General features: G+C 57.0%; 2 protein-coding genes across 11 annotated transcripts; one reads left to right on the plus strand and one right to left on the minus strand.

Moving 5' to 3' along the window:
• Positions 1 to 99: 99 nt before the first annotated feature.
• On the plus strand, positions 100 to 6291 carry SLC39A5 (solute carrier family 39 member 5). Of its 9 annotated transcripts, none has more exons than XM_031036374.2 (12): positions 100 to 320; positions 873 to 1046; positions 1355 to 1714; positions 2436 to 2619; positions 3618 to 3780; positions 3958 to 4127; positions 4362 to 4505; positions 4898 to 4994; positions 5077 to 5247; positions 5384 to 5464; positions 5587 to 5777; positions 6031 to 6291. In XM_031036374.2, exons 3-12 carry the CDS (start codon positions 1428 to 1430, stop codon positions 6172 to 6174), a joined length of 1632 nt encoding a protein of 543 aa, XP_030892234.1. In that variant the 5' UTR covers positions 100 to 320; positions 873 to 1046; positions 1355 to 1427; the 3' UTR covers positions 6175 to 6291. The 9 variants fall into 9 exon arrangements, with proteins under 9 accessions (XP_030892234.1, XP_081677979.1, XP_081677981.1 ...); XM_081821853.1 differs by having other exon boundaries at positions 955 to 1046; XM_081821855.1 differs by having other exon boundaries at positions 984 to 1046.
• ANKRD52 (ankyrin repeat domain 52) lies at positions 6252 to 23642 on the minus strand. Of its 2 annotated transcripts, none has more exons than XM_081821848.1 (28): positions 23486 to 23642; positions 23081 to 23164; positions 22530 to 22608; positions 22244 to 22314; positions 20990 to 21190; positions 20355 to 20442; positions 20071 to 20213; positions 19573 to 19785; positions 19216 to 19294; positions 18801 to 18915; positions 18535 to 18617; positions 18307 to 18424; positions 18047 to 18115; positions 17767 to 17907; positions 17609 to 17689; positions 16123 to 16234; positions 15850 to 15921; positions 15355 to 15556; positions 15002 to 15089; positions 14808 to 14925; positions 13989 to 14208; positions 13699 to 13786; positions 13504 to 13587; positions 13246 to 13391; positions 12936 to 13018; positions 12647 to 12768; positions 12375 to 12466; positions 6252 to 11920 (listed from the first exon to the last, which is right to left on the minus strand). In XM_081821848.1, the coding sequence occupies exons 1-28, from the start codon at positions 23510 to 23512 to the stop codon at positions 11670 to 11672; spliced, it is 3270 nt and encodes a 1089-aa protein (XP_081677974.1). In that variant the 5' UTR covers positions 23513 to 23642; the 3' UTR covers positions 6252 to 11669. The 2 variants fall into 2 exon arrangements, with proteins under 2 accessions (XP_081677974.1, XP_006741072.1); XM_006741009.3 differs by having other exon boundaries at positions 6682 to 11920; positions 12647 to 12729.
• Positions 23643 to 27274: the final 3632 nt, after the last annotated feature.

The following is a 27274-nucleotide window of genomic DNA, read 5'->3' on the forward strand; positions in this document are numbered from 1 at the left end:
CTTTTTGTGGGAAAATGAAGAGGTTAGCAGTCGGACATTTGGGAAAGTGGGCTATCCCTAGGAGGTGGAAGGAAGACAGGTTACAGGTAACCAGGCCTAAGCAAAGCAGGCCTGCCCCTTTAAGGTAGTTCCCTCCCCTGCCCCCTCCCTGCAGGTGACCCTTGCCCGCCTGCCTGCCTACCCCCCCCACAGCTGGAACCAAGAAGGCTGTGTCCCCCTTCCTCTGGGCGTCCTTCCAGTCTCTCGCGGTCAGGTAACGCCAACCTCAACCCCCTGGACGATTGCCCGAATCAGACTGTGCTCCCCTGATCTTAAGCCAGGTTAGACATCTGAGGGGAGCCCAGATACTTTGTTCCTCTTTCCACCAGAGCTTCCCCTTTCTTGGCCACTGGTTCCCAGAGCTCTGGCTCTTACTCGGCTGGGACAAGGAGTTGCTAAGAACGGTTTCTTCGGTTTCTTCCGCACGCACCTGGGCTTGCCACTTACCTGCCTCTTTAACCCCTTTCCAGCCGAGGGACCCCCGAATCCCACTTTCCCAGGGAATGTGGGGAATGGGGGTTGGAAATGAAGGAAGCCCAGGACCAGATGTAAGGTGGCGGCGGGGGGGGGGGTGGTGGTGGTGAGAGGATATGCAGGGAAAGGCTAAAATGGTACCAACTGGGTCAGCGGGGTGAATTATTTAGAAGAAAAGACCAGGCTCAGGTTTTCCTTGGCCATGTGGCTTTTCCAGGGGCAGAGGGTGGCCCCTCCCTACTCAGGGGCCCAACCAAGACTGACCTTTGACCCCCACCCCAGAGACCAGTGAACCATTAACTCCTCTCTGACATGAGCCTTCCCACACTGGCCCCTCCCCTCCCTGACCCCGCCCCAAGGCAGGTGGGCTAGGAGTTGGCAGGGGGTGTCCATCCCAGCCTTCTATCTGACACGGCCTCCATTCCACCTGACCGCCTGGAGGCTGAGGCCCGCTCCCCTTCCTGACTCAGGAGCGCTTTGGCGTCCACAGTAAGACCTGCCCAGGACCTGAAGTGACAGCTCCCAGACTGCCAGTGAGTGTGAGGCCCTGTGATCTAAGGGGAGACCCGAGAGGTGGGGCAGGATTGCGGGGTGGGGTTTTGGGGACAGGATGGGCAGTCAGCTCTGGATCAGGTGAGGGAGGCACTCTGGGTCAAGGAAGGTGTTCTAGGAACTGGCAAATAAGAGGCTGCTCCAGAAGGAGGCGAGGGGGAGGGAGAAAGGAGGCTAGAAAGGGGGCTGCTGCTAGGTTCAAGGCCGGACGGTCCAGGGAATGAGAGTTCCCCGGGCCTGAGCTGGACAGCAGAGCAGAAGCCCAGGCCCTTCCTCCTTGTTCTTCCAGGGCACAGTCCTCAGGATGATCCAAGCGGAATAGAAGCCAGAACCAGAGCCTCTATCCCATCCCCCCCCCAATAATGGGGCCCCCAGTGAGTCATCTGCTGGCTGGCTTGTGTGTGTGGATGACCTTGGGCTGGGTAGGGGGCTCAGCCCCCAACCTGGGCCCTGCTGAGCAGGAGCAGAACCATTACCTGGCCCAGCTGTTTGGCCTGTATGGGGAGAACGGGACACTGACCGCAGGGGGCCTAGCGCGGCTTCTCCACAGCCTGGGGCTAGGCCGAGTTCAGGCCCTCCGCCTGGGACACCACCACGGGCCTCCAGCTGGTCGAGCTGCAGCCCCAGCGGGAGACAATTCCACGCACAGGTACTGACCCTTTCCCCACCCCGAAAGGCCACATGCCCTGCTTTTCTCAGGGCTTGCATCAGTCTCCAGTGGCCTAGCTCTGGCTTCCTAAAATCAGATTCCTGGAATTACAAATTTTTCCAAATCTGACTCCCTGTATTCCTTCACGGCCCCCTTTGCCTCTGCCTTTTAATTCTCCCCTCTTCCAAATCCCTGGGCCCTTCAACTCCTTGCTCTTAGTCCCAGTGCTCAATGTCTCCAGGCTGACTTGGCTCCCAATTTGTAGCACTTTCGGCTGCGCCCCCCCAAATTCTCTCACTCTCACACCCCCCCCATTCCTAGACCCTTCTATAAATCGACAATTCTCAGATCCTCCTAGAACTGACATTCCACGGTTTTTGGGTCCCAGGAACTCCAGCTAGTGGCTGTTCCTTCCATTCCCCCCAAAGCGCACTAGGAGCCTCAAGGGGAGTGTCTTTCTTCTTTTTTAAAGATTTATTTATTTGAGAGAGAGAGCGCGCGCACGAGTGAGCGAGCGGGGGTGGGGGGGCAGAGAGAGTCTTAAGCGGACTCCACGCTGAGCTCAGAGCCCGACTCAGGACTGGATCTCATGATCCTGAGATCATGACCTGTGTTGAAACCAAGAGTCCGTCGCTTAACAGACTGTACCACCCAGGCGCCCCTCAAGGGGAGTTTCTTAAAGAACATGAGCCAGTCTGACTTACTATCCCATCCATTCCAGATCACAGGACCCTGAGCTGAGTGTGGATGTCTGGGCGGGGCTGCCTCTGGGTCCCTCGGGGTGGGGTGACCCAGAGGAGCCAAAGGCCCCAGCATCACCCCATGGGCCAGCGCCCTCGGGCCTGGACCTGTTTCACAGGCTCCTGCTGCTGGACCATTCATTGGCTGACCATCTGAATGAGGATGTGAGTCTGATGATCTCTAGGTGTGGGGGAAGGACCATGGGATTTGGATGGCCTGAAATGTTTAAAGAGTAATTTATTTTTTAAGAAGATTTTATTGATTTATTAGAGAGAGAGAGCAGGAGCAGGGGGAGAGGGAGAAGCAGGCTCCCCACTGAGCAGGGAGCCCGACGCAGGCTCGATCCCAGGACCCTGGGATCATGCCCCGAGCTGAAGGCAGACGCTTAACTGACTGAGCCACCCAGGCGCCCCTAAAGAGTAATTTAATACAGTTAATTTAAAAAACCCAGTCCAGGTGTGATCTTAGGGCATGTTATTCCAGTAGTGGGATACGGTTCCTCTGGGCTCAGCGCACATGAGCCCACACCCAAATCTCCAAGACCTGGTTTAGGGACCACACTTGGCAAAGCAGAGAATCCAGAGAAACAGCCCAGGGTAAGATTTAGGGCTGGCTGTCTGGAGAGGAAACCTGCAGGGAAAGGAAGGCTGTGTTCAGCCAGGAAGTGGGCTTGTTCCATGTACACCAGAGGGCAGCAAAAGCTAACTCTGAAGCGGGCCTGGAGAGGGTGAGCACCCCTTCACAGGGGGCATTCAAGCCAAGGCTGGATGAACATGTGACAGAGCTGTTGCGAGGAAGGTTGGATGGCATTTCGAGTTCTTTCCCTTCTAAGATTCTGCAATGGAGGGCTCTGGTCCAACCAACTCCCTCACCAAATCGATGAAGTCATCAGGGGCTTGGGAGGGAGGGAGATGGTGGCATTGTTTACTGGCCCCTAATCTGTATTGAGTTGAATATCTGCACTGGATTGAATATTCACTAATAGTTAACACACACTGATCATACAGAACTATCCCTAATCCTTGATGCACCTGCTGGGGTGAGCAAAGGGGACCCAGGAGAGAGACCCAGGAGTCCATGCAATGGAAGGACAGACATTAAAGATCTGAGTCACAGTTCTCAGCGATGCCCCAATGTATGACCTCCAACTCAACTCCCCTAGTGTCTGAATGGCTCCCAGCTGCTGGTCAATTTTGGCCTGAGCCCCGCTGCTCCTCTGACCCCTCATCAGTTTGCTCTGCTGTGTCCAGCCCTGCTTTATCAGATCGACAGCCGTGTCTGCATCCAGGCCGCAACCCCAGCTCCCCCAGGGGATCTTCTGTCTGGTCAGTGGGTGACAGTGGGTGGCAGGGTGCCTGGAGTCCTGGTAGGGAGTGGGCCCTTAGCCAAGCAAGGGGGTTCACTGGGGGTGCTGTCTCCCCTTGCACTGTATCTCTGCCCCACCTTGCTTCTGAGGCCCTCCGGCCGTCCCTAGCCTAATTTCAGTCCCTGCTTCTCCCCAGCGCTGGTCCATAGTGCCCTGGCAGTCCTGCTGCTCAGCCTCCCTTCTCCCCTCTCCCTGCTACTGCTGCGGCTCCTGGGACCACGTCTGTTGCGGCCCCTGCTGGGCTTCCTGGGGGCCCTGGCCGTGGGCACGCTTTGTGGGGACGCGCTGCTCCACCTGCTGCCACATGTACGTGAAGCCCCTTCCTCGCTCCACCCGCCCCGCGGAGGTGGACAGCCTCCGTGTCCCCAAGGGGTTCCCTCCCCCTTCCTGTCAGCCCCCACGCTGCACGCCCCAGCCCCGTTTGCGGCCCCCAGCTGCCTTCTAGTAGAGAGCGAAGGCAGGCTTGCCGCCGCCCGCACAGGAGGGGGCTGTGGTCCGCGCGCGGGCTTCTGGGGTCTGCCCTGACCCCCTCGCTGGCAGGCACGAGGAGGGCAGCACGCTGGACCCAGCGGACCACCGGAGGAGGACCTGGGACCGGGACTGTCAGTACTTGGAGGTCTCTTCCTGCTCTTTGTGCTGGAGAACGTGCTAGGGCTTTTGCGGCGGCGCCGAGGCCTCAGGCCAGTGAGTGATACCCTCTTCTCCTCCTTCTGCCCAAACCGCAGTTCTGGCCAAGGGCGGGCCACACAAGCCAGGACCTGAGGCGCTGGCAGTGTGCTCCTGGCTCGGGGGCTCTGCCCTTTGCCCTGAGGGGGCAGGACCCGGCAACTAACAGGGAGTGGGTAGGGGCTCCTCAGCATAGACCCAGGATTTCTGGCCGAAGGGCCTCCTCTCCCAAGTCCAAGTCAACAAGAAACAGGGAGGCGCCAGCCCGGGAAGGGAGTGGAGAGGCCTCCAAACACCCCCAAGTGCTAGAGGTGAGCCCAGGTGTTCATTTCCCCAGCTGGGAGCCTGGCCGCTCCTTAGCCCCCGGCTCTGCTGCCTCCTCCACCAGGAGGGATACCCTCCCATTTCAGAGATGCTGCGGGCAAAAAAGAAAGGATCTCAGAATACCGGCCCCGGACCTGGAGGACGGCAGTGGGACGGCCCTTCAGCCGCTACAGGCAGCTCCAGGTAAGCAGAGAAAATGAAGAGTAGGCTCCCCGCTCCCAGCTCTCCCCTGCAGCCACCGGCACTGTCCTTGTCCTTCCTGCAGAGCCAGAAGCTCGGGGCCGCAGGGAGCAGGCCAGCCAGCCCCCACGAGCCCCAGCCCCCACTGGGCACCAAGGCCACAGTCACGGGCACCAGGGTGGCGGTGGCGCCAACATCACGTGGATGGTCCTCCTGGGAGACGGTCTGCACAACCTCACTGACGGGCTGGCCATAGGTGCGAGGGGAGCGGAAGGAGGGAGGCAGGGCCCAGGAGAGGGCTCCCAGGAAGTGGGGGAGAGGAGGAAGCGGCGGCCGTGCCCCTGGTGAGCGCTTTCCCCCAGACTGCCGACCTCCAACCCTGCCAACCCCAGGCGCTGCCTTCTCCGATGGCTTCTCCAGTGGCCTCAGCACCACCCTAGCGGTCTTCTGCCACGAGCTACCCCACGAACTGGGTAGGAACGGCAGAAGTGGGGTGGGGTGGGCTCCAGAAAGGAGAGGCCTCGGGGAGGGGGGGCGGGGGCGGGAGGGGCAGCCCTGGCTCGTACCCTCCCACCCTGTCCTCTCTTCCGCACAGGTGACTTCGCGGTGCTGCTCCAGGAAGGGCTGCCCTTCCGGCGCTTGCTGCTGCTGAGCCTGGTGTCTGGAGCCCTGGGACTAGGGGGTGCAGCCCTGGGGGTGGGGCTCAGTTTGGGCCCTGTCCCCCTCACTCCCTGGGTGTTTGGTGTCACTGCTGGGGTCTTCCTCTATGTGGCCCTTGTGGACATGGTGAGAGGTGTGGGGCTCTGCAGAGAAAAGCAAGGGAAGCGGGGAGGTGGGTTCGGCGGGGAGGGAAGTACCGGTCTCTCCACCTCCACCCCCGGCCACCTGGAAGGGTGCTGGAGCCCAGGCCCAGGGGAGTCTGAAGAACAAGGGCCTGGAGGAGTTCGGAGGGGCTGCTGGTACTTTCCGATGCCTCCCTCTCGTGCTTCAGGGGGAGCAGAGACAAGGCCAGGATCCTGACGTTCTCCCTTTCTTTCAGCTACCAGCCCTGCTTCGTCCTCCCGAGCCCCTCCCTACGCTCCATGTGCTTCTGCAGGGGCTGGGAATGCTGCTGGGGGGCGGCCTCATGCTCACCATAGCCCTGCTGGAGGAGCAGCTATGGCCCCCGGTCTCTGATGGCTGATGGGGGCCGGTGGAAAGGCGGCCGGGTTGCCCTTCCTTCCCCCCAACCACAGGAATGGAGGCGGGACACAGGGCCAGTAGGAGCAATAGGATTTTAATAAACAGAACCCATCCCAAAGCCATGACTACGACAGTTGTACTTGCACCAAAACAGCATAGAAAACCAGGATGTGGTGGGAGGAGGGCTCAAAGCAGGTGGGGGCGGGGGGAGAGGACATGAGCAGGGGCCTGGAGGGTGCAGGGTGCATCCATCTGCAGGGAGAGCATTGTGCTTTAGCCCAGGGAGGTGGGGGAAGGGTGGGGCAAATGCACCGCAAGGTCCCCACTTTTTCCTGCTGCCCTCAGCACCCTGGGGATACAGGCATCTGGGCAGATCTGCCCTTTATTGCTGCCCACCAGCATTAAACACCCCCGACCCCAACACTAGCACCACAGGCGGATCCGGGGCAGGGAGAAGGGCGGGAACGGGAAAATTGCTTAGAGAAAGATTCGACTAGAATCCAGTGAATTGTGCTCAGTTCTCTTTACTTCCTACAACCGAGTACATGGGTCACGGGGTGGAGGGTGCGACAGGACATGAAACATGCCCCTCGGTGCCCCCAACACACCCCTGCACACAGGATGGTGGTGTCTGCAGCATCACAGGTCATGCAGGGCACGGGGAAGGGGGGGTTCACACACACAGAGACGCCCACAGCGGGTACCAGACAGAGAACACCCCTGAATATACACAGCTGTACACAGGGAACCCCCAGGTCCCCAACCCAACCCTCTCCCCTGTCTTGCTGTCCCCCAGGCCGGAGGAACTGTATTGCTTTGAGAGAGCCGCCCTGGGGGCCGCTCTGCCAGGCACCCTCCCCTCCCCTCCCCTCCCCTCCCCTCCCCCCCACGCCCATTTTGGCACATCTGCAAGACACGCGGCAGCGAGAGTAGGCACCCTCCGTCCCAGGCTTCTGTGGCTTGGAGTTGAGGAAGGGGGTAGGAGACTTAGTCCTCCATCTTGCCCCTAGCCCTTCCCAAACCCCTACCAAACCCACTCCAGCCAGAACCCACCCCCACCCCCCAAAACACACACATACAAAGCTGAGCTATCCAGGAATACAGGGGAACAAGGAGATTGTCCGGGACAGGAGCGGAGGCAGTCGGGGGAGAAAGGACTGGAAGCAGAGACCCCACCCTGGTGTGGGGGTAAGACTGGCACAACAGCTACTTTAGTGCAATTGGAGAGGGTGCCCAGAGTGAGGGATGGAGATGGGAGGGGAAGGCTCTCCCCGACTTCCCTGGAGCGGGGGCAAAGCCAGGCTCCCCAGGGAAAGGGCCCAGCAGGAGCGAGCGAGGGCCAAGGGCAGATGCTCTCGTCACCCGCCACCCCCTGCCCTCCCAAATGCAGTGACAGTGTCCCCCTCACACCTAAGTGGGCAACAGCAGCCTCGGAGTCAGTACCTTCAAGTAATTCATAGAACAGACCCTCCCCACCCCAGCTTCCTCCCATCTCTGGGATTTGGTCGCTTCTCTAGGGTTGGGTCGGGGGAGGGGGGAGTTCCCAGGTCAGGCCCTTCCCTCTCCACCTCCCTCTTCCCAGACCACTGGGCTTGGTCCTCAAAGATTCCTTGCCTCCGCCCCTTGCCCAACCTGGGTCAAGGCCACGGAGGGCTGGAGCCACCACAATTCGAAGGGAAGGGGCTGCCTTTGCTCCTTATCCCTCCTTCTTAAAAGGTAGGGTTCAAACTAGGCGGGATGGGGCCCCATACTGGTTTGCCCCAGGAGGAGGGCTTCTGGGCTAGGGTCTGTAAGGCTATTTTCCTTTGCGGTGGGAAGGGGAGGTGGGGATGAACACGGGGTGTGGGGAGAGGGGGAGAAATGGCGGAGAGGGACGGAGGAAGGGGCCTCCCTGCTGGAGTGCAGTCGCTGGAGTCATCCGGACAAAGAAACACTCCTGTGCACAAGACACAGAGTGGGCCTGCTCCCAGCCCCTCCAGCCAGGGCCCACCCTCACCTCTCGGGGTCCCTTCCAAGACCCCAGAGGAGGTTTCAGGGGTACAGCTGCAGAACCGTTCACTCTGGCCCCACGCCCCCCACCCCACCTCCAGCCTCTCCTCCCCTTCTAGGTCCGGGGAGTAAGAAGGTGCTCGGGTGGGCAGACAGCGGTGGAAACAGTATTGAGTTTTCCTTTGGTTACATATTGAAGGCAAAGGTGAGCTGGACTTACAGTCAAAACGGATAGGGATGAGGAAGGAAGAGGGGCCATGCTGGGGTTGGAGAGGGAGGGAGGCCCTCCTCAGCCCCTCCACCCCAAGGAACACATGTCTAAGTGGGGTGGCAGTCCCTCAGTCTCATCTCTCCCACCCCCCACAGCACCAAACAGAAGGAGAAGCCCCCTCCCCCAGGGGCTGCTCCCCACCCCAACCTGGGCTGTACATTCAGTGGTTTTCAGCAGTCCTATGGCTCAGGGGGCCACAGCGGGGGAGGTGGCCCGTCAGTCTCAGTTGGACAGTGGCAGTGACCCGGGTCTGTTGGCCCATCCTGGGACCCACAGTTTGTGCCATTTGTTTTTCTGAAGGATAGTACACAACCCTACCAAAGCCACCGCCCAATCAGAAACGTCTCCCCAAAAATCAGAAACTAAAAACTGGCTCTTTTCAACTCGCCCTCTGATTCGCAAGCCTGTTTCCCTGTCTCCTATGTAGCCCTCGCTCTGTCTCCTTTGCTGGGACCTGGGGCTGCTCCCAGGGTCCTCACGTAAAATAGGTCTTTTCTCAAAAGTGCTTATTACTTGAAGCAAGTGCTTTAGAGCTGCGGTGGGGAGAGGGGGAGGGAAGAGGGAGGGCGAAGGGAAGGAGGTGTTTCCTCCCCACCCTACCCCCTTAAGATTGGGGGGCATTCTGCCTGTTTTATTTCTCCACACCCGTTTAAGTCAAAGAGGTTTTAAAAAAAAAAAAATCTTAACATTAAAATAAATATGCAGTGGCCATGAGAATGGTCAAAACACTTCAAAAAACACTAGGGGCTGGGGAGCCCGGGGTGGGGTGTGGGATTTCCTTTGGCATAAGGAGAGGAGGCTGCGCGTCCTCCACGCCCCCTCACAGCCACACGAGGAGGGCCGAGGATCCCCCCGGCCTACCCCAGCACTGCTGACCATGTGCTGAAGGGGCAGCAGGGGAAGAGGCAGCCACCAGAAATCTCATCTAGCAAAACAATGGGGCTCCTGACCAATACTCAGGTTCTTCCTGTCATCGCCAAACATCGCCTGATAAAGGAGAACACGACTGATACCCCGAGAGTCTTCTCTGGAGGACCCACCGCTCTGCTCTCCCTGCCCCCCATCACCTAATTCCCAGCACCAAAATGAGAGGGAGGGGGTGGAATGGGAAGATTTCAGGAGAGAGAGCTGAAGTTAGGGGCAAGCTTTGCAGAACCAGCAGGGTTGGGGGCGGGGGGCTGCAGCCCTTAAGAGAGGTCACATTGATTGTCGTATAGGGGAGGACAGGGCGTGAAGGGAGGTGGGCAAGAGGGGCGTCGCAAGGCCCTTTGGCTTTGAAAACAAACCTAAAAACTAAAAGCTGCACAATCCTTCTCACCAATAATGGTCATTTGGAAGCTTTGAAATGGTTTAGGAACTGAGGGTTGGGGGAAGCAAGACACAGACAGACGGGATAAAAAGAGACCATAACAAAAAAAATAAGGACTTGGACAAACACCCCAGGCTTCAGGGAACCAGCATGAGGTATGGTTAAGGGTATCTGGTAGGGAGGGAGGGGTCCCTGGGATGCCCCCCCTCTCCCCTCAGCCCCTCCTTGGCGAAGGCGGCAAGACTTGCAGGGGACACAACTGAAAAGTGGGTGAGGTCGTGAACAAAGCAAGCGTGGGTGGGGGAAGGAGACTGAGGGCTCCCCCAGGGGGGGGCGGAACCCTGTACTGTGTAAACGAAGCCTGTCCAGTTCTCAGGGGACAATACTGATGGCAGCCAAACTGGGCAAGGATGCACTGTGGGGGTGGAGGGGGCATGACCTCTATTCAAGTTCTGTGTCTTGGCCCCTGGCTGAGGTATTGAGTGTGAGGAAGGGAACACTGGGCTATGGGAGTGGATCCAACTGTCCAGGAGGCTTAGCTGGGAGATGGATGGACAGGGCGTTGGAAGGGACCAGGGCCAAATTCAATGCTACATTTAGAGAGAAAACTGCCCCCTCCTCACTCTGGCCCAGTTTGGCTTTTGGGGATCTTCTCAGTGCAGCCCCTAGCTCAATCCCATCTCTCCCCGCGGCCGGGAGGACAGGGACCAAGCCTCAGCGTGTGTATTCATCGCTCCCTAGGTCAGAGCTTCATCCTCACACCGGAGGGGAAGCTGGGGTCCCGAGTAGCCACGGTCCCTAGTCTGCCCTGCCCCTCGCACCATCTTTGGCTTCAGATCAGGAGTGACTGGGGGCAGTGGGTACTCTTGGACATAACGGACAGTGGGGGCACAGAGGAACTATGGGTTTGGGGGGGCACAGGAGGAAGAACATGGTCCTTCCCTCCCCACACATGCAAACACATGCCTGAAACACACAGGACATACTGGGGCTGTGGTTTTGAAATGGGCAGGAAATTAATTTGTTTCTTCCCCTAAAGGATAAAATGCTTACTTAAAAATTCATGAAAAGCCTCAAAGTTAAGGGAGAGGGGAGCCAGGGAGGGAATGGCCACAGGCTCTGCCCTCCCAAAAGAAGTTAAAAGAAAGAAGCAAGGTTAAAGTGCGTGGTTAGGGGGCCAGGCCGGGAGTGCAAGGGAGTCAGGGAGGAGGAGCAGGCTGTGGGGGCAGAACCAGCCCTTGATTTGCATATGAGGAGCCAGGGGAGAGTGCAGGATTGGGGCCCAGGTACAGTAGTTGCTGCTTCAAGTGTTCTGCATTTGAACTTTAGGGGTGACGGGGTACAGAAGTGGGGGAAAAGCTCCAGGCCCCAGTGCTAAATACCCTCCCCCCTCATCCACTAGCTGCCCCTGAAGGGGGAGGGGGACACCCCCAGAGTGCTCACACAGTACCAGAAATTAAGGCTTCTCACTGCTGCGGGGATGGAGGGGCCAGCCGAGCAGGGAGGCAGTGATGGGTATGGAAGAAGAGGAGGGATCTGCCTGGCAGTAGGGGCAGGGGGAGGGGGACACAGAGAGGAGAGGCAAAGGGAGGGGAGGGGTGGGGGGAGTTGGCAGCAGAAAGGGGGAACTGAGAGATGGGGTAAAAGAGAGGGTAGCCAGGCATTTAGCAATCATTTGGGGACACTTGGCAGAAGGGGTTGCCCTGGGGGTGCCAAGGGCCTGGGGTGCTCCCTGTCAGTCCCAGACCCCTGCCAGGCCAGGATGGTGTGGCAAAGGGGTGAGCAGCCGCTCCCCAGTGCTTCCCCCCCCTCCGTCCCCCCCACCCAGTCGTGTTCTCCTTTAAAGTGCCCTAAATGTATAGACTTTTTCTAAATAAATAGAATAAGGTATCAAGCCACCGGCAGGGGGAGGGACACTGAAGGGGGGCTACTCCGAGTAGCAGCCGTCTAACCCGATGGCGCCGTGCCGCTCCTGGCTGTAGGGGCAGGAGGCCCCGTGGGGCAGGGCGCCACAGCCACCCACCGTCTTGGCCGCCGCAATGCCGCAGTTCTTGAGCAGGCTGAAGCTGAAAGGACTGACGGCGTCCTTGGGTGGGAAAGGCTTCATGGTGGAGAGGATCAAGGCCAGGCAGTCTGCCACATCTTTGTTGGGGGCGCAGGCCAGCGCTGGGGTGTGACCTGCAGGGCAGAGGGGGAGAACTGAGGCACGGGGTCCTGCATCCCCAGGTCCCCACCCACTTTCCCCCAGGCCCTGAGCTCTCATCTGAGGAGGGGAGCCGAGGCAGACAAGCACCCAGTGCCGTCAGAATCCAAGGTTGACGAGGGCCCGGCGGGGGGTGGTGGTGGTGACAGGCAGACTGTCAGAGTGTGGGGTAAAGGGCAGAGCACAGGGGACTCAAGGCTGGGAGGCTGAGGTGTGTGGGAGGTCTTCCTGAGGAGCCTGCTGGCTCCACCTAGTTCTGTCAGACTGCCCTCCCTCAGAGACTAGCGTATTGGTATTGGGTCCCTGCTCTGAAGAGTTCCCCTGGGAAAAAAAAAAACCCCAGTTTATAGCAAGGTTAAGAAGTCACCTCCTGAAGAATGTCCCTGACCCCAAACCCGGGAGAGGCGGGGGGCTCTGGACCCCACCCACCTTCTTCATCCACAGCCAGCACTGTGGCCCCACGACTCAGCAGGGCCTGCACCACAGAAGCTAGACCGTTCCGGGCAGCAATGTGGAGTGGCCTTGGAAGAAAGGAAAAAGGAGCGAGAAGTCAGCGGGGTCCGCTGCCCTTCCACACCCAGCCGGAGTAGCACGAGTGCTGAACAAATACTCTGAGTTCCAGACAACCCCTGGAAGGCAGGTGGCTCTTTCCTCACCCACCTGCCTCCCCCAGCCAGGAGCCCCCTTCCTCAGGCACTCACATCTGCAGCGCACTGTTGGTAGCATTGATAAGGCCAAGGTCTTGGGTTTCTGCCAGGATCATGAGGGCACATTTCTCATGGCCCTGAGGGAGAGGAACAGAGATGGAGTGGAAGCAGACAGGCTGCAGAGCGGGAGTTGGGGAAGGGGGTAGGGAGGACAAAGAGCTGCACAGGCTGGACAATGCCGATGGCCACTCCAGTCCACCCTCCAGCTGGGCAGCCACCCCCCCCCGCCCCCGTCAAGCCCTGCTCCTTATGCGGCCCTCGCCACCACCGATCCAGACCATACCTTGCTACAAGCCAAGTGGAGGGCAGTGTTCTTGTTCTCATCCAGCACAGTAAGGTCTGCCTTCCCTCGATACAGCAGAAATTCTGCAAGAGAGAGGGGGAGGAGGACTAACGCCTGCCGTCCAGGGCAGCAATCCTCATGGCTGCTGGCCCTCCCGCCTGCGTACACTTTGCAGGCCATCTGCAGAGGATGAGCTGTCCAAAGACATGCCTCCTGCTTCCTGAGCCCCGCCACAGGCAGGGCTGCCCCATCCTGCAGAGACCCAAGGGGAGAGGGCAGCCCCCCGCTCCCACGCACGGCCCCTACACACCCACAGCAGCGGTCTGGCCGTTCTCAGCCGCCGTCATGAGCGCGGTGCGGCCAGTGTGGTCCGTGGCGTTCACCTCGGCTTGATGCTGCAGCAGCATCCGGAGCCCAGATACGTTGTCCGCGAAGGCAGCGGCGTGAAGAGGGGTCCTGGGGGGGAGGGGCGGGGTGTCAGGGCAGAGTGAAAAGGGAAAGCTTGTTCGCCTGAGCAGAAAGAGGCCGGAGGCAATCGAGGCTTCTCCCTAAGCCTTCCGCCACTCACCGTCCTTTGGCATCTCGGCTGTTCACAATCTTGGCACCCAGAGCTCCCAGCAGCATCTCTGTGGTGCTGTCCTGGTTATTAATTCTGGGGGAAGAGAAAGGGTCAGCAGGAAGGACAAGGGAAACGGAATGCCTGTCCTAAGCCCCAGTCACAGACAGACCCTTGGGCGGGGCTGAGGCGGAGGAAGGGACTTACACTGCACAGTGCAAAGGAGTGAAGGGGTTTCCCTCCAGGTATGAAAACGGGCTGTGTTCAAGTAACAACTCCAGACAATCTTCATGTCCTGAGCAGGAGAAAGGAAGAGCAGGGGCGGGGAGAGGGACAATGACCACCTCTGTCCGGTGCCATCTCCGGACACTCCACTTCCAGATCCGGCTTAACCCGGGTCCCTCCCTCACACCCACGGGGCCTCAGTCTCTGTTCTGCTCTGCCCTCCCCCACGCCGCACCCCCACTCCCGCACCCACCAAGGCCCCAGGCCCGCACCAGTGTAGGAGGCCCAGTGCATGGGCGAGTATCCACTGTAATCCACGCCAGCATCCAGGGGGTCCGTGGAGAGGGCGGCCTGCAGCAGGGTCCGCAGCACGGCAGTGTGGCCGCAGGCTGAGGCCAGGTGAATGGGGGTGCGGCCCTTGAAGTCTCGGCACAGCACAAATGCGTCGTGGTCCAGCAGGGCGGCCAGGCAGTCCTCGCAGCCAGTCACTGCCTGTGGGTGACGCGATGGTGTGAGGGAGGGTGCAGGGCCACTCCCTGCCCAACGGCCAGTCGCCGGAGCTCCCCCCGGAATGAGAACCATTTCCAGGGCGCCCATCCTCATCTTTACAATGACTCTGAGTGTTAGTAATCAGCATCTCCTGCCTCCATCCTCTCTATGCCAACAGACAACCAGAATGGCAAGAGCTGATTCTGGCACTGTGGAGTAGGGGACAAATGGCAGTGTTGGAGGACTAAGAGATCGAAGCATCCCCTGGGGATGAGGAGGAGACAGCTTGAGGCCAGGTGATGGTGGAGAAGGCCTGAGACAGTGGCATCATTAGCCAGTGGGCCAGGATAAGGGTCTGGGTATCCTGGAGCAGGGTCTGGGTAGTGAGCATGTGGCTGTATGAGATTACAAAGCAAGGAATCAGGGAGATCTGCTACGGATGTCAAGTACTCATCCTGGAGCAAACACAGTAAGGCCCAATAAGACCCTGGGCACAAAATACTGGCCCACCTGCTAGACAATCTGCTGTCCTACTGCTGATGGGTCCTGTGCTCCCATGTCCAGGCCTGTCTGTGAGCAGCCCCACCCAGGAGGTCACTCACCCCACGGTGGAGGGCAGTGCGGCCCCGGAGGTCAGCAGCATCAGCTGTGGATCCTTTCTCTAGCAGCAGATGGACACAATCCACGTGGCCATTCATGATGGCCAGCATCAGTGGGGTTCTAGAGAGGGGGCAGGAGAAAGGTGAGGGCCCGCAGGGACAGGAAAAGCTGCATCCTGCCCCTGGCCCACACTCACTGTCCATAGGCATCCATGACATCTGTGATGTCAGCTCGGTCCCCACTGTCGATCAGCAAGTGCAGGGAATCAGTGTGGCCAGAGGCAGCTAGGAGTAAAGGGTCTGTGTCAGGGTACGGTCAAGGGGAAGGAGGCAGCCAGGTCAAGCATAAAGGACTCAAGGGTGATGACGGGAAGACCTGGGGGGGCAGGCCAAAGTCTTGGGAGATAGGAAGGCATGAATCAGGACGTGAAGTTTCCATCCTCCTCGCCCTGCTCCACTCCCAACCCTAACCCCATTCAGGAGGGATCTGGGACCGGTCTCCAAGGCCTGGTGTGGCAAGGGGAGGGAAGAGCACGACGGGCGTACTAACCAGCAGCGTGCAGGGGCGTCCACTTGCGTTTGCGCTCCTTGATGAGTGCAGAGGCGCCATGGGCCGTAAGCACCTCCACACACTCAGTAGAGCCTCGCTCAGTGGCCAGGAAGAGCGCGGTCCGGCCCTTGTGGTCCCTTACATCCAGATTCACCAGCGTCTCAGCCAGTGTCTTCAGGGCTTCACAGTGACCATTGTAGGCCTGGAGGCGGGGTGGGGGGGGGGGGGCAGGAAACCAATGAGTACAGCTTGGGACACTGCCCCCACTCTGCTCTTGGGCCCAATGGGGAAACTCCAGTGGCAGTCCTCCCCAGGAGTTCTCGGGCCCCTCAGGCTCTCAACCTGCACCATGCCCACCCCTCCCGAGACCACTGCCTGCTTGCCACATCCCCACAAGAAGGCAGAAGCCAGGACAGAGTCACAGTGCTCCCGCCTGTGTGTGGGCCCGGGGCAGGTAGGGACAAGGAAGGCAGGGGGAAAGGACTGAGGACTCACAGCTAAGTGCAAAGGGCTGACTGGAATGGTGCTCTCCACATCCTCCAGGCAGTTAAAGGACATTTCCAAGAGCTGCAATGGACAGGAAAGTAGGGGCTGAGGTTCTCAAACTCCTAAGATGTTATCCCCCATCCCTCCCCACAGTAATCCCCTAAGCTCCTGGAGCTAGAGACATCTGAGTCAACCACCCCTTGGTTTCAGAATCCACAAACACAAAGGTGCCTGCGTGCCCTGCCCCTGCTTCCTCTGCTCCAGGCCAGACCCCACACATACCAGTTCGAGGTTCTGTCTGTTGCCGTAGGCGGCTGCATAGTGCACGGCTGTGTAGCCCTGCCTGTCCCGCAGGGAGGGGTCTGCACCGTTATCCAGTAAGAACTCCAGACAGCTGGGGGACAGGGGCACACTGTGAGGCAGGGACAGGCCCAGCTGGGGAGGAGTCGGTTGTGGGAAGAGCAGAGGACAGGGGCAAGGGAGCCCCTCCAGGCCTCGCTGGCCAACACCCATCCTCTGCTCTACGGAGGCTACCTCCTGCCCATTCGACCCCGGCTCCAGACCTGCCACCTCCTTCACATCACCCCTGAACTACTCTGGCTTCAATGCCTTCCTTTATCCTTGGAATGCTCTCCTAGAGAACCTAGAGCACAATTATCAGTTATCAATCTGCTGATCAACATTTTCTGCCCACCTCTAGACACGCTGACGTCCTGCCTTCTCCTTCCGACCCATTTAAAGAAGTCCTACTCATCTCAAACTCGCTCCCAGCCTCCTCCCCTCTATGGGGCCTTCCCCAACCTTCCCTGAGGTGCCTCTTCCTCTGTACTCCCTTGGCACCCTTCTTAGTAGGGTCAACTTAGAAGTACTAGCAGTAATAGTAATATTTAGCACTTACTACGTGTCAAGCATTGTTCTAAGCACTTCATTTGTATGAAACCATTCAGTCCACATTATGATCCTATGGTCCTATTCTTATTCCTACCATGGTTAAGGAAATTGAGGCACAGAGAGGTTAAGTTATGAAAGGTCACACAGTTGAGTTTCTTCGATTGTAATTATCCTTCTTTAAAAAAAAAACAATCCTTTCATTTCGGAACACCTGTAGATTTACAGAAAGACTGTGAAAATAGTCTAGAGTTCCCATGTACTCTGCACCATTCTCTGTGTTGTTAACGTCTTATGTTAGAACGCATAAGTGCCCTTTCATTTACATTTCCCAACAGATTATGAGTTTCAAAGGGCAGAAATTTGGGGTAATTCATCTTTTTTTTTTTTTTAGAGAGGAAAGCGGGAGGAGCAGCGAGAAAGGAAGAGAGAGATTCTCAAGCAGGCTCCAAGCCCAGCACCGAGCTCGACGCGGGGCTCGATTTCATGACCCTGAGATCCTGACCTGAGCCCCGAATTCAAGAGTCGGATGCTTAACTGACTGAGCCACCCAGGCGCCCCAAGGGTTAATTCATCTTTTATCCTCGGTACCTAGCACAGTACTTAGTACCTAGTAAGTAAATCCTCACTTAATTCTTACGGAATGGAATAGATAATGGCTTGGAGCGTTTAGCTCTTCTGATCCTCTCAGGAAGACCATCCGTTCCCTGAGGAAGGAACCAGGTCTCATACTTCTGTTCTGACCACAGTACTCGGTCCAGGACTAAGCTCGCTCCAATCGCCCCGCCAGCGGGCCAGCTGCGAGCCGCGGCGGCGAGCGCCAGGGCCGGAGCAGACACCGCTGGGCAGGCACAGCCCGGGGCCCGGCCCGGCTACTCACAAGAAGGCCTCCTTCCTGCGGGACTCCTTCAGCGGCTCATCCTCTTCAGCGTCGTGGCTGGAAGGTGAGTGGGCTTCCGCTCTGGAGCACAGACAGTGAGGTCGGGGGAGGCCCGGGGGAGTGAGTGGGGCGGAGAAGCAGAGCGGGGGGGCTCTCACCTCCTGTAGGTGTCAGAGGCAGCGGCGTAGTGCAGCGGAGAGCAGCCTTTACAGTCGGCCTCGTTGACGCCCGCGCCCGCCGTCACCAGCGTGACCGCACACTGGTAGCTGCCGTTGGCGGCTGCGTAGTGCAGGGCCGTCCTGCGGCGAAGGCAAGGAGGGTGGGCGGAAGAGCCGGGGCCCCCGAAGCTGCTCTGTAATACTGTCCCCGCTTAGTCCCCGCCACCGTCCATCTGTCTTACCCGGCATCCCCCACGCCTACCCCTGCATACCGACCCACCTTCCAAACTTGTCTCTCCTCCTCAAGTCAGCTCCACTGCTCAACAGCAAATTAAGACATTCAACGTTCCTAGAAGGAAAGAGGATGAGGGTTAAGGGAGCGAGAGCCTCAAGGAGAAGCCACAGGCACAGGGAGGGGCAGAGGAAGGACGGCGCCGGACAGCCCTTTCTGCCGTGACAGGGGGAGACATCTGGGCAGCAGAGAAGGGCCCACACCCTTGGCCAGATCTCTTCTCAGCGCCTGGGAGGGAGAGAACTTACCCTCCAGAAGCAGCAGCATGAAGACAGGTGCGGCCAAGGTTGTCGGGCGTATTGATGTCAAACCCAGCTGAAAGCACGTGCTCATTGCTGAGTGAAGATACAATGCTGTACAGCTGACCTGCGGGGCCAGAACAGCCACGGATCCCATCTGAGGGCCCTGAGCAGAGTGGGGCGAGGCCCTGACCCGCCTGCACACCTGCCCAACCCCCCCAACCGGCCAGCACATACCTGAGGAAAGAAGCTTACGACAACAGTCAGAGAATCCAAAGAGAACAGCTAAGTGCAGAGGGAACATGTCGTGAATGCCGCGCCTGGGAAGAAGTTGACGCACTCAGTCCTTAGGTCCAGGAGAGACCAGTTATAGACCTCTTTTCTGTGGGCCCCCCACCAGCCCAGGAGACAGCGAGGTTTGGCAAGCTTCCTTTCGGCGAGCTTCTTTGTGCCTCCACGTTTGACGTGAGCAGCCTGTACAGACCCGAGGGGCCCCGACTCACCGGGCGGTATCCGCGCCATTGGTCATGAGGGTGCTGATGAGCAGCTCGTGTCCGTAGCGAGCAGCCACGTGCAGTGGCGTGTTCCCAAATTTGTCGGCACAATCAATCTCGCTGCCTGAGAGGGGAGACACACGAACTCAGGCCAACCTTAGGCTCCAGACCACTCACACTAGCTAGCTACCCGGGGAGTGCTTGTTACGTGCCATGCCCCAGGCTAAGCTTTCCACGGGTGTTATCTTGTTTGTAAGTCTTAGGGCCAGGCAGACCAGGGCCATTTCCACAGGTGCCTTGCTCAGAGCTCCAGGTGCCCATCCTCACTGGAAGGCGGTGTGGGAGGTGGAATCAGGACACAAAGGGGCTTCTAGGGATGAGTTCTCTGGGGGAGAGGAGAGCACAAAGTCTCCCGAGTCCATACCATTCTGGATGAGGATCTGGGAGCGGGTGAAACGACCATGGATGGCAGCCATGTGCAGAGGACTTTTCCCTTCCTTGCTCTGTGAAAATATGGCAATTTTTTTTTTTTTTCCAGTGCAAGGCACTGAGAAGGCCCTGTTCCCCCTTCGAAAGGACACATCTCTGAGGACGGACTGGTCTTGGGGATATCTGCTCAGCCCACACTCTCCTGGGTCCCTGGCAAGGTCTGATCAACCCAGAAAGCAAATGGACAATTCCCCAGAGTTATCCAGAGGGGAAGATATGGTCAGGAACCCCAAAGCCAGGTTTCTCTCCCAGGACTCCCAGAGCCAGGCTGCGGCCTCATCCCTTCAGGCACCTGGTAGTTGACATCAGCCCCGTTATTGACCAACAGCTCCAAGCAGAGAGCGCCATTGGTGGAGACTGCAGCCACATGCAGTGGCGTGAAGCCCTTGTCATTCGGCTGGTTGACATTGGCTCCTGCATTCACCAGCTCAATAGCCACAGCATCCTGGCCCAGGTAGCAGGCGATGTGCAAAGCTGTGTTTCCAAAAGCGTTGGGCTCATCGATCTGGATTTCCAGGGGTGCAGGTAAGGGCATAGGGAGGTATCAGTTTAAATAAAATGGAAGCCGGCACAGATAGGCTAGAGACTCCCAGAATTCCAACAACCGCCCGAGACACCCCAGGTTCCTGACTCAACAGTCTGAGCCTATTCCTTATAGCAAGCATTATTCACCACGTCTCACTGTATCCTGCCAACCTCCCCAAACCACTCCAACCATCCCAGCACGCTTCTGTCTCCACACACAGACTCTGACCTCCACCTCCCTGCCCGTAGTGCCCGGCCCCCTGACCTCAGCCCCCATCCGGAGCAGGTACTTCACCACTTCAATCTGGCCACTGGCAGCAGCTGTGTGGAGTAGCCCATAGCCCTTGCGGTCCTTGCAGCCGAGGTCAGCGCCCCGTGCCACCAGCAGTTTCAGGACCTCCAAATGCCCTAGGAAGAGCGAGAAGGCTCTCAAGGGGGTGGAGGGTGAACTGAGACCCCAAGCGCCTCTCTCCAAAGGCTGCAACCCCCATCCGTGCCTTAGAAGTCCTAACTGTCAAATTATTCCTCTTTCCACGAACCCTTTCTCACCTAGAAAAGCTGCCCAGTGCAGAGGCTGCCGCTCCTTTTTGTCACAGACATTCAGGCTGGCTCCCTTGTTCAGGAGCAGATTCACCGTCTGTATCAGGAGATGAAAGACACCTGTTCAGAGCCAGGTTCATGCTTTCAATGTACCTAAGGGCAGAAGCCTCAGTTCCTGAAAAGGCTGAGGCAGCCACATGGCTTTGTTCTTGAACAGAACAATCTGGAGAACTAGAGGGAACAGAGGAAGCAGATAGTAAGAAGGAGATCCCATATAGATTTGGAAGTTTGAAGGAAACTCAAGGGAGTCTCTTCATATGATCTGGTGGTTCTTAAATTCTTTTGAAAAATCTTCTAACACATTTTGAAAAACATGGACACTCGCTCCAGAAAAAGGCATGTACACAAACATTTTCCAGGCAACTTCAGACAGTTTACCTTGGACTTCCAAAGTCCAAGTCAAGAATTTCAATCTAACCCAACCATTCCTTTGGTGCTTGAGCCCAAGTGTCTATACAGTCATCCAGGCCGCTGCTCCCCAGACCTGAGGGCCCAGAAGCAGAGGAAGGTGAGTGGGGTGGGGTGGGGTGGGAAGGGAAGGAAGGGACAGGACTGGGCTGGGTATGGGCTGGAGCAGTCCTCACCTCTAGATGCCCACTGTGCACTGCATGGTGCAGGGCACTGCGCCCACTCCTGTCAGCCACATTGAGGCTACTCAACAGGGGTGCCAGAGCCTCAGCACACTTGGTGGCCCGGTTGGCGGCAGCCACGTGCAGCGGGGTCTGCCACAGCTTGTCCCGGGCATTCACATCTGCTGAATGTGCCAGCAGCAGTCCCAGCACCTTCTGTTACGGAGCAGGGGACAGAAGAGAAGACAGAGCGGAAGTAGGAGGTAAAACAAATAGTGGAGGGAAGAACTGGTCAGCATGGCACATGTAGCCCCATCCCCTCAAGCCCCCAGCACAGAGTCTCTTCTCATTTTTCCAACATACGTAGCCTCTCAACGCCTCTCAATGCCTACTTCCCATCTTCTGGATCTTCTGAGAGTTTAAAATCTTCCCTACGTTGCTGAGGAAAGCATGGTCCCTTCCTCTTCCTCAAGCCACTCGGTATCACTCCCCAACCCCGACCCTGAAAATCTTCACCCACACATACAGCTCCAACCAAGCAAATCCACATATATAGAGGATCCCAATCCCTCGCTACTTTTCACTAGGAAAAATACACACTCCTGCTACCCTTAATACTCTCCTTCAGTCCTTCCATAGGCACCAAAATCATTTCCATTACTTCAGTAAGCAAACAGATGCTGGTTCCTCTCTAAAACTCAGGCTAAAAGGTCCATCCTAATCACAACCTACCCCATTCCCATTGGCCTTAGTCCCTCCCCCTGGTGGTTGGAGCCAGGGAACTGACGGTCGAACCAAGAGAGAGGTCTCCTTCCCCGCCTTCCCCGACTCCCCCAGGGTTGATGAACCCAATTGATGAGGCATGTTTGACCTCTGTGTGTCAACTTTCATGCTGCTTGAGGGTCAGGGACGCAACAGATCACTACCCTCAATCCCTCCATCACAAAGTAAGAAATCTCAGTGCCCAGAGGGGGATCAGACTCCAAGGTGGCCCCCCAGGGACGGATGAGTCACTCAGGCCTGGCAGCAGGGCCCCCTGCAGTCTGCCAGCCCAGTGTTAAGCTCTCCCCTGACGTCACATCAGCTGGCAACACTCAGCCCCCCCTTACCAACCAGTTCCAGGGGTAGGAGGGAGGGGCCAAGGTCTAGTCTCCTGACCTAGGGGTAGACCAGCTTGTAAGCAGACAGCTGAGGCTCTCCCATCCTTAACTTCCACCTTTAACCAACTCATCCTCTTTGAAAGGGTGAAAGGACAGAAGAGGCCGATACCTCATTTCGGGAAGCAGCAGCGCGATGAAGAGGGGTCAGCCACAGTGTGTCCTTAGCATTGACATTAGCACCTGTGGGGATATAATTTCCTCTTTTGGTGGGAGGTGGACAGCAAGTGGGGAAGGAAGCCAGTAATCAGGCCAAGGAATACAGATAGAGATGAAGGCTCTCCCGGACCAAGTACCAGAGAACAATTCTTGGATATGAAAAAAAAAAAGAAAAGAAAAAAGGCTCTTCCCTCAGGTCCCCTCCCTAGGTGCCACACCTTCCAGCTCCCTACTTTCACCTGACATCAGTAGCAACTGGAGGATGGGGACATCGCCTACGTAGGCAGCAGCATGCAATGGGGTCCGCCTCTCTTGGTCCTGGGGAAGGCAGAAAAGGGCAGCAGTTGTGGTGGAGGGTGAACTATCAAGGACCCCAGCCCAAGTCTTAGAGCTCCAGGCCTTTCCCCACCTCTTCCCATAGGTTCTGCAGCCTCCTAAATCCCTATCCTAGGTCAAAACAAGCACCTAGGGAGGGTGGAGTCAGGGAGTCAGGGGGTCAGGGCCAAGGGGCTGTGAGGCAGTCTCCTTCTTCCAGGAGGGGTGGGGGCGCTGCAGACACTGATGGTTCAGAAGAGAACACCGTTTCTGGGCATCCTCAGCTCCACTGGTCTATGCTTCAAGCCTGACCTGCTCTGCATCTCCAAATGTAGAGCAGGCGCCCATCCCTGGGCAGAAAGAGCTGCGGCCTCATCCGAGCCAAGGAGCCACGGAGCCGCCCCACTGGTTGGGAGGGGTCCAGAACACCAGGGCCCAGATTACTGGCTCCCCATCCTCCCTGATCCCAACTCACCAGTACATTGATGTTCTCCTTCTGCGAGAGGAGGGAACGCACTTCCTCCACATCTCGGCTAAAGATGGCCTGGACCAGGGGCGGCTGCAGGAAGAACCGGCGTTCAGAGAGCCGGCCGGAGCGGAACCAGGGGTGGGGGCGAAGGAGGGGACACCCGGTTTGATGAGGGGCGTCGCTGGAGGGGCTCCGCTCTGGGGTCCTGGCTGCAGGGGACTCCCGCGGCACGTTGGCCGGTCGCCAGGCCCCCAAGGACACCGGCTCGGTTGAGGGGAGCACGGCGTGGGGCGGAGCGGGAGCCGCGGGAGCCCCGGGCTCGGGCCCAGCCTAGGCCTCACATCCCCGGGCTCGCGTGGCGGCGGCGCCGGACCCTGGAAGGAGGAAGCGGGCAAGGACAGGAGGGCTGACCTGGTCCGTGATGCTGAGGATCCCCATGGCCCGGCCCGGGCTCCGTCCGCATCGAGCTCCCGGCGGCGGCGGCGGCGGCTCCACCGGGGACACGGGGCGGCCCAGGCGGCGGCTGCGGCGGCGGCTGCGGGGAGAGCGCGGCCCCGCCTACCGGGGGGCGGGCGAGCGGGAGCCCGCAGCGCTCCCTGGCGGCCGTCCTGGGCCGGGCCGCGGGGCGCTTGCCGCGCAGACTGGCCCGGGCCTGGCGCCCTCCGCCCCGCCCTGGCGCCCTCCGCCCTGCCCTGGCGCCCGGAACGGCCCCGGCGCCCCCGACCTCGCGCGCTGTTTCCCCGGCTCCTCGAGCCGGCCGCGCTGTGCTCTCCGCTCCAGTCTGGAGGCTCGGGGGGTTTTCTCACAAGACGCAAGCGGCAACTCGGGCCTTGGCCCCGCGGCGCCTCCCACCACCCAGCCCACCACAATGCCTCCGCCGGAGCTGACTCCTCCCGTCTGCGATTGCATACCCCCAAATCCGCCTCAGACTTGGGGAAACAGGGGCGTGGAGATCTGGGGGCTGCATATGGCAACAGCGCCAGAGAGAAGGAAGACGCGTATCTCCACTGGCGGTGACATGAGTTGGGTAGGAAGGAAATAGCGAAAGTGCTCAAACTGCTGAGAGAAATCCCGAAAAGGACTCCCCAGAGGCAGAAAATCCCCACAAAGAGGCTGGGACAGCTGGCAGCTGAGGAAGGCCTCCAAGGCCAGCACGAGGGGCCCTTCCCGAATTCCTAATTACTCCATTGCCGGGTTAAGGCGGTAGGGTGGCTACACTTTAAGAGGCTCAATGGCTTCTCCTCAGAAAAGGGTGGGGTGCTTTCCCTCCTCCATTGGCGAGGCCGGAGAGCAGCCAATCAGGCAAGATCTGGATGGAGGTCATCCCAGCCCAGAACAGGAAAAGAGGGAAGAAAACTGGATATTGAAAACTTGGTGCGATTTATAAAAGGTGATTCAGGGTCCTGTTAGAGCTCAGCCACTCAGTATGAGTGTTCTAAGAGGGAACACATTTAGAAGAAGTGTAGCAAGTTGGCCCCCTGTCAAGGCACAGATATAATGAAAGCTCTCCTTTGCTCTCTAACAATCTATGCCCTTCATTGCCTTTGGTATCTTGATTCCCACCAGAATAGATACACAAGACACATACCTGTGCTTTTTCCTGGGGAGAGAAACTGGGAACCAGGGAATGAGGAATGAGAGGGAAAAATACCTATCACTACATACCTTCAATAATTTTTTTTTAAGGATTTTATTTATTTATTTGACAGAGAGAGACACAGTGAGAGAGGGAACACAAGCAGGGGGGAGTGGGAGAGGGAGAAGCAGGCTTCCCGCTGAGCAGGGAGCCCAATGTGGGGCTCGATCCCAGGACCCTGGGACCATGACCTGAGCCGAAGGCAGTTGCTTAACAACTGAGCCACCCAGGCACCCACCTTTAATAATTTCTTAACTTTTACCATATTGAAAATAAAATTTACAATATTACTTAAAATTTAACCTCTCGCAAGGAGTCTTACCCTGGTTAACGGGTTCTTTCCCTTTTGTTAGGCTTCCTTAACACTTACAAATTAGTTTACACTGTAGCAGTCAGTTTTATTTTTATTTATTTATTTTATTTATTTATTTGACAGAGAGAGGCAGCGAAAGAGGGAACACAAGCAGGGGTGAGGGAAGAGGGAGAAGCAGGCCCCCCGCGGAGTAGGGAGCCCGATGCAGATGCGGGGCTCCATCCCAGGACCCCGGGACCATGACCTGAGCCCAAAGCAGACGCTGAACGACTGAGCCACCCAGGGGCCCCTGTAGCAGTCAGTTTTATTTTATTTATTTATTTATTTATTTTAAAGATTTTATTTATTTGAGAGAGAGAGAATGAGAGAAAGCACATGAGAGGGGGGAGGGTCAGAGGGAGAAGCAGACTCCCCGCTGAGCAGGGAGCCCGATGCAGGACTCAATCCAGGGACTCCAGGATCATGACCTGAGCCGAAGGCAGTCGCTTAACCAACTGAGCCACCCAGGCACCCAGCAGTCAGTTTTAAATTGCACACCTTTGCGGCTTGTTTCACCTTCCATCTTTGACATACAAGTGTCCAACATTTCAGAATAGATTTTAAACTCCTTCTTTGCCAATCTTCCAACACAGGGCTGTACATTGCTTTGGTTTTGTTTGTTTTCCTATGACAAAAGGATTTTGAGCCCTCCTACGGTAAAGGTATACATTATTCTTTGTAGCTCTCACAGAGCAGGAAGAGGCACTTAACATTTGAGGAGGAGGAGGAGGAAGATGAGGCTGAAGAAGTAGAAACTGAAGGTAGCTGGGGAGCAGATGGGTATGGGTGTTGGGACATGTTGACTTGACTATTGGACCTTCCAGGAAGGGCTGAGCTAGAATATGGCCCAGAGGATGGGGAGGAGGGGACTACATGGCCTTCACTGCCTGAAATAGCTCTTGGTAACCTGAGGAATTGGAGTCAGGGGTTGAGCTGGGGTCACGTGCCTGGTTCTGGCGTGGGAATAGAGGTGAACGAGCAAAGGTTGCCAGCCGGGTTCTCTGGGCAGCTGGAAGAAGGAGGAAGGGCTAAAGAGTTATTTTTAATATTATTCAGAGCACAGAAAGAGGATTTCCCAGTAGGGAAAAAAAGGGATATGATGTAGGTAACACAGATACTTCCAAGGTTCAGGGAGATGCACAGGGTTGGGCGGGGTGGGGGAGTATTTAGGCTGGACGTGGTCGCAAAGCCCTTCTATGAAGACAGTCCTGTGAGTCAACTACTGAATTCACATTTGGGTAACTCTATGCAGATAACCTGCCTATTTTTAAGCCTCAGTTTTCATTCTTTTAACAAATGCTGATTGAGGACTCAACCATTATAGAATGCATAGTACAGCACTATACTAACTGGTTTGGAAGTAGCAACTTAGAAGTAATAGTTATGTCTATTTTTATGGAACTTAGAAGAACATACATATACATATGAAACAACTAGAGAATATAGGATACATACTATTTTACATGGCATTATGTGTTTGGGATAATGTTCAGGGATGGGTTCAGTCAAGAGAGGGTCTTCCTCAAGTAGATGTGTTTTGAGTTAGTACCTGAAGGAAGTTATTGATGTAGAATGACGGGGAAATGGCAGGAAATTGGTTGTTCAAGTACGAGGAATGAACTAGGAAAAGTTTAAATGGCAGTAATTAGCTAATCTAATTAGTAAGGGGACAACAAGCAAATTGGCTTGGCAGGCCTATTGTACCTTGGGGATTCTGCAGCAGTTAACTCGGTTAAGGCATAGTGTTAATGAGGTCACAGTTCAATCATGTATTCTGGTTAATTTCTGTCTTTTATCCAGCCAGATCCTTTCTCCTCACTCTAAGCAGCTATCTCACACTGTAAGCCCTTAGTCAGAGGGAATGGGTCTGGACAAGAAAGCAGAGTTGGAAAGAGTAAATCTGTCCCTCAAGGTCACATGCCCATCTCAGAGTGGCTCCAGATTACCATCTTTGAACTGGAAAGCGATACTGTATCCTGGTGGTGGGGATAGGGGTGCTGAGGGAAAAAAGAGAAATGTTAGCAGAGAAAAAGAGGTAAGATCATTCCCCAATCTGGGGCTTCATGTATATATAATATAAATATAAAATAAGGATTAAAATGCCTTCTTTTTAAAAAATTTTTAAAAGATTTTATTTATTTATTTATTTTAGTCAGAGAGAGAACGCAAGCACAAGCAGGGGGGGAGCAGCAGGCAGAGGGAGGAGCAGGCT

The sequence above is a fragment of the Leptonychotes weddellii genome, chromosome 5 (genome assembly GCF_054177405.1).
Source record: "Leptonychotes weddellii isolate Sample4059 chromosome 5, ASM5417740v2, whole genome shotgun sequence".
NCBI classification, from domain to species: Eukaryota; Metazoa; Chordata; class Mammalia; order Carnivora; family Phocidae; genus Leptonychotes; species Leptonychotes weddellii.